Source organism: Spea bombifrons, chromosome 4 (assembly GCF_027358695.1).
Source record: "Spea bombifrons isolate aSpeBom1 chromosome 4, aSpeBom1.2.pri, whole genome shotgun sequence".
NCBI classification, from domain to species: Eukaryota; Metazoa; Chordata; class Amphibia; order Anura; family Pelobatidae; genus Spea; species Spea bombifrons.
In genome coordinates this window covers 59,977,669-59,983,916 of record NC_071090.1, presented here as the reverse complement: position 1 = coordinate 59,983,916, position 6,248 = coordinate 59,977,669, and the positions used below count along the sequence as shown (strand labels likewise).

Below are 6,248 nucleotides of genomic sequence, written 5' to 3'. Positions count from 1 at the left end.
GTCCCACACAGACCCCTGATTTCAACCCCATCAAACAATACTTATTGTGTTTTAACAGGTTGACTCTTATTTGAATTCTTAATGAATAAATGTAATTTATGATTTTTTAAATGTTTTTAGGGTAAAGTAAAGTTTTTTAATCAAAGACTTTTAATATGAAATGTAAATTGTCTTTCTGTGATGTATTTTATAAATGTATTGCCTGTAGGTAATCATATAGGTATATGATATATATATATATATATATATATATATATATATATACATACTCACTGGCCACTTTATTAGGCACACCTTGCTGGTACTGGGTTGGACCCCCTTTTACCTTCAGAACAGCCTTCATTCTTCATGGCATACTTTCTACAAGGTGGTGGAAAAATTCCTCAGAGATTCTGGTCCATATGGATATGATGGCATCACGCAGTTGCTGCAGATTTGTCAGCTGCACATCCATGATGTGAATATCCCGTTCCACCACACCCGAAAGGTGCTCTATGAGATCTGGTGACTGTGGAGGCCATTGGAGTACCGTGAACTCATTCTCATGAGTTTGAGATGATGTGAGCTTTGTAACATGGTGCATTATCCTGTTCGAAGTAGCCATCAGAAGATGGGTACATTGTGGTCATAAAAGGATGGACATAGTCAGCAACAATATGCATTTAAACAATGCTCAGTTGGTACTAAGGGGCTCAAAGTGTGCCAATAAAATGTCCCCCACACCATTACACCACCACCACCAGCCTGAACCGTTGATACAAGGCAGGATGGATCCATGATTTCATGTTGTTTATGCCAAAGTCTGACCCTGCCATCTGAATGTCACAGCTGGAATCGAGACTCATCAGACCAGGCAGCGTTCTTCCAGTCTTCCATTGTCCAATTTTGGTGAGCATGTGCGAATTGTAGCCTCAGTTTCCTGTTCTTAGCTGACAGGAGTGTCACCCGGTATGGTCTTCTGCTACTGTAGCCCATCTGCTTCATGTTCGAGGTATTGTGCGTTCATGGATGGTATTCTGCATACCTTGGTTGTAAAGAGTGGTTATTTGAGTTACTGTTGCCTTTCTGTCATCTCAAACCAGTCTGCCCATTCTCCTCTGACATCAACAAAGCATTTTCATCCACAGAACTGCCGCTCACTGGATATTTTCTCTTTTTCGGACCATTCTCTGTAAACCCTACAGATGGTTGGGAGTGAAAATTCCAGTAGATCAGCAGTTTCTGAAATACTCAGACCAGCCGGTCTGGCACCAACAACCATGCCACATTCAAAGTGATTTAAATCCCCTTTCTTCCCCATTCTGATGCTCGGTTTGAACTTCAGCAAGTTGTCTTGACCACGTCTACATACCTAAATGCATTGACTTGCTGGTATGTGATTGGCTGATTAGCTATTTGTATTAACAAGCAATTGAACAGGTGTACCTAATAAATTGGCCAGTGAGTATATATATATATATATATATATATATATATATATAAATATATAGTTTTATTTTTGATAAGTAATTTAATTTTGTATTTAATTCTAATACTTGATTTATGATGAGGCTACTTATATCACCTCACATTCTTTCCCAGATAATCACTTAACGCGTAGGGAGGGACAAGTGGTGGGCTAGCACCTTTTGGTCTGGGGACTCTGTTTCAGTCCCTATGTATCGCTTATGCATTCTCTAACACGCACACACACACTTCATCGCTCACACGCTGTCCCCCGATCACACTAATTTAGGCCTTAACTTGTCTGGTGTCTTTTTTACCCTGTGCTCACAAGAATGCCTTGCATGACCCCACAGAGTGCCCACTTCCCACTGTGTCAGAGATCACATTGAACCAGCCCTTCCTGAAGATTTTGGACCAGCTCTGAGGCCAGGACTGCAAGTTTCACTTTCATTGGTATTGACTAGATGGACTGCTTCCTTGGCATGGTAATACTAGCAGCTAAGGTGAGAACGCGAGAGGAACTGTAGGTCTAACAATTAATGTGTCAAGAACGATCTGAATGGGTGCCACTTCACTACTGGTCTTAACATATCATCCGTGTGAACAATTACATTTTTTTTTGTACAAATTGCATTTTTGATATAAATGTAACTTTGTTCCATTTAGACTTATGGGTAACTGTGCTATCAATACTTATTGCAGCAAAAATAACATATCAAACTGAAGTAGTACAAAAAGGAGACTTTAGTGGTTTTACTGTAATACAAACCTGTGGGGACCTAACTTGTGTGTTTTTGGTAAAAATTCCATTTTTTCTCACCTTAATCTTTAAATGTATTGATTTTTTTATGTATCCTTCCATATATTGATGCTTTTTTTCTTTTTTGCCGTCTTGATCTCTTAAGCTGGCTAATTCCATGTCTGCCATACCCCTCTTATCTCTTACTAATTTCTTTATTGACTACATAAATTATTAAGTGAAACTGTTGGTTAAAGAGTCTAATAGAAGGGTTAATTAAGCAGCTAGTACTTTGGAGCAATGCACATCTTTGTGGGAGAGGTTTATTTATATGTGACTGAAATAGACACTACTGGCACAGCATTATTATTGTTATCTTTATGTGGCACCAACAATGTATGTGGTGCTTTTGACAGTACATATATTCATAAAGTATAACAAACTATAACTGACAGACTAAGACAAATCGATAAATATATAATTACAAAAACAATGGAGCAATTTATTGTAATGTGTGCCATGCACTTGCTAGAATACTAAAATTATATATACGGTATATATGTTAATATATTTAATCATCAGTTTCTTGCTGTTCTAGCTATATACACATTTTCTAAGGCAAAACCAGGGACTTTTGTTTTCATCTCTTGCCCTCAATATTTTATATATCTTATTTTTACTAAATGATTGCTTATGTATATAAATAGGCTTAAAAGTGGTTGGAATGACCACTAGGGCATAATTGAATGTCCTACTAAAAACACTGCAGCGCATACCTGTCAGTACCTTCCCACCCATTCTCAGAGCATGGGCCCACCACATAGCTGACAGCTGGCCAGTCATGCTTTCACTAAATGGCACTCTACGTTTAATAATTAACTACTAGTTGTTGACCCTTGGTGAACCTTTGCTAATGCATACTCAAACATCGGCCATCGGCCATGTTGTGCACAAACAGAATGGACTAATTATTTACAGTGGCTCTTTTGCACAGACCTTAGTGTACCTTTTCTAAGCAAAGTCTTTCTCACAAGGGCACTTCTGCTCTACCCTTCTAGATGTCATAATTGGCCAAATGGGGACTCATCTTAATTCTTAAAACTGAACTGGTTCTGCAGTACAACTACAGAATGCCTACAAATGGAAAACTGAAGCCACAGCATCTATCATTTTAAATCATTGCCATTATCCTTTTAACACAAGTGTGAGCTTAACAAAAAGCTAGAATACATTTATCATCTCATTTTATACAAATCCTTGTGCATGTTATCTCATTTAAGGTAAGGTCGTGAGAAACTCTTGGTTTTCCAGGCAACAAGCACATTTAACCAGCTCTGCAACAATTGAAAGGTGTTTTCAGCAACTGTAAAGTAAGCATTACCACACCCTATTGTGGATATTAGGCTGGTTATGAAAAGGTAATTGTTTCAAAGACAAAAGACATAATTAAAATGAAGTTGCACGACATAGTATATAATTGTATTTTTTTTCCAATTTGTGTTGTGAAGAAATATGTTTTAATGAGATGTAATAACACAGTGTTTTGAAAACAGGTGATCATGAGACAGGCTAACTACTCATTCAGGAGCACCCACCCAGTTGCTTGTGCCACCACAGACTATAAATCTCCATTGGTATATCAAACTGATTTAACCCATTAAGCAGTCCGAGTTGATATGCAAGGTAATTTTTTGGCTTCTGCTGGTCCATGCTGATGCAATGTGGTTGGTATGTCTTGCAACAACAACAACAATTAACAGATGTGGGAAAGGCTGAACTTGATGGATGCAGGCAATGAAAGTACTGATGGGAATCATGAATGGGAAATGTAGCTCAGATTGTTGGTTCACTGTTTTATGCTTATTTTATACTACTAAGTCCTAAGATTCATGCATATATTATTCAGCCTAAAAGTACTGAGAAAAAAATATGAAGGAGGCAAACTTTACATGAATAAAAATCATTTATGGGAAACCTTTGGGCATTTGCTAGTTTTTAGGCTGCATTTAGTGGGTAGAATAGCACTAAAAAAAAACATAGTATAAAATTATAGGTTAATAATGTAAAAAGTTAAATAAAACAAAAAACTAGCACTATTTTTAAACTTAACACATGAAACATATATCATCAGTTTATAAACGTTCTAAATCCTGTCTTTCTGTGTGTCACAAAAGACATGCAGCTCTCCATTGTACATTTTTTTCCAATTTGTAAGTCAGCCATCTATTCACATTAGTGTATTTCTTCTTTATCTGCTGTTATCAAGATAAATATACTTGCTACCTATGTTCAAAGAGAAGTGCGTACAAGGAAACCTATCTATGTGCTGCTTCAACACGATAAAAGGACGCTTACGTTGCTAGAATGTTTATACAGACCATGTTAGCACATATTTGCCACATTTCGTAAACCATTACGGTTCTTCGAACGCCTTGAAACTTTACTACAGCAGCTTCCATTTAACCTGCCCGTGGAGGATATATATGTATGAAGTTTGTGAGAAACACTACAATGCAGAAGTAAATTTAGTAATTTGTATTGTAAGACTTGCTTTCGCGATAATCTCTTCCTGAATTTGCTCATATTTATTATTTTTGACTGACATCATGCATAATTGTGATACCCCAACGAACAGGTTTTATGTGTAAGGTGTGACTGAGCCCTCTACAATGTTTAAATTAAAGAAAAACAAAAATCACACAAAATGCTTATTATAAAATCTTAAAAAATCTATCATATAATAGTTATATATGGAATATAGATTCTCCAGCCTGAAACAACACAAACTATTCATTTGTTTCAGTTGAAGAACCTGTGTGTCTTAATGCATTGTTAGCCATCCCACAACAAGTGCACGTTGACATTGTCGCCTCATCACACAAAGTAAGTTGATTTATAAAAGCATCATCTGCATCAAAGTTCCTCTTGCAAGGGGTAATACGGTATAAACAGTATACAGCCACCCCATCCATGATACATCCCTAGCCGGGTGCTGCCAGGTGGTGCATCGCTGGGAGGGAGAGGCGCTAACATCCTGGTGGGGGCAGCAGAGCCCAATAATAATCAAACACCACCATCTTTGTTTCTGGCAAGTCGCCATGGCTACGGAGAAACATGTTATCAATGACCACGACATAAGCAGAAATAAGCAATATTCCATGAAATGCTTCTGGGACAGGGGCACTGCTCTAACGTACAGTTTTATTTACGTGTTATGCTATACATAACTAATAACTATACATGTTAATGAAGTAAATAAATCCTGATTTGTGTAATGGCATAAACAGTTACCAGGCTAACCAAGGCATATTGCTGATATTACTTCATGCTGTATACACAGGCAGGATAAAGCATATACCCATGGTATTCAGGTGGGTGTAGCGCGGAAAGTGCGCACTCTCTAGAGAAAACATGTTTACTCATCCCTGGGGCATATATATGCATGCCTTTATCGGAGCAGCTAATGAAGCGGCCTTCTGTATGCAGCACTATGAGCAGGGTGACGCAGCAGGCACAACATGTGGCGTCACGGGGCGTGGCTTGGGCCGCCGCCGGCCGGGGTTGGCTGTACGGTGAGTGTGCTGTGTGCCAGCAGCAGCTCCTCCCCCTGCCACTGCTGCCTCTCGGCTCCCATCACACTGAGGATGTCCCGGGGCTGAGCAGGCTCGCGTTACATGGGAACCGGGGAGGGCAGGTGACAAGGAGGACAGCGACTCGCGCGTAACACCGGGCGCCATCTGCAGCGTTGCTTCTTCACGGCTCGGTGACGGCAGGTCCATCATGTCGGGCTCTCCGGACGAGAGCTCGGTGCGGGTGGCTCTCAGGTATGTTCCCTTCCCCCCGCTGGACCTGCTGCCCTAGGTCTCGGAGGGGTGAGTGCAGGGGGTCTGGTGTGTTTTCACAGGGTGAATGATTTACTGACGCGGCGCTTCACTTGTGCACCTGTACTGGGTCAGGGAGGGGGGTTGGGGGCACGAAGTCACAGGCAGGGGACGCGCTTTCACATGCCTGGGGCATCTTCCGCGCCTCGCATTAACCCCTGCAGTGACAACAGTATCAAAGG

At 40.1% G+C, this 6,248-nt stretch overlaps 1 protein-coding gene across 7 annotated transcripts in view; it reads left to right on the top strand.

Annotated features, from left to right (window-relative positions):
• The first annotated feature begins 5,781 nt into the window (after positions 1–5,781).
• The window catches only part of KIF21A (kinesin family member 21A), a 60,554-nt gene continuing 60,087 nt past the window's right edge, over positions 5,782–6,248 (top strand). For 5 of the 7 annotated variants that reach the window (XM_053465363.1, XM_053465361.1, XM_053465360.1 and 2 more), the window contains exon 1: positions 5,782–6,009. In XM_053465363.1, the coding sequence (XP_053321338.1) occupies positions 5,966–6,009 (44 nt within the window). In that variant the 5' untranslated portion in view covers positions 5,782–5,965. The remainder of the gene's footprint in view (positions 6,010–6,248) is intronic. The other 2 variants (XM_053465364.1, XM_053465365.1) reach the window with 1 other exon arrangement.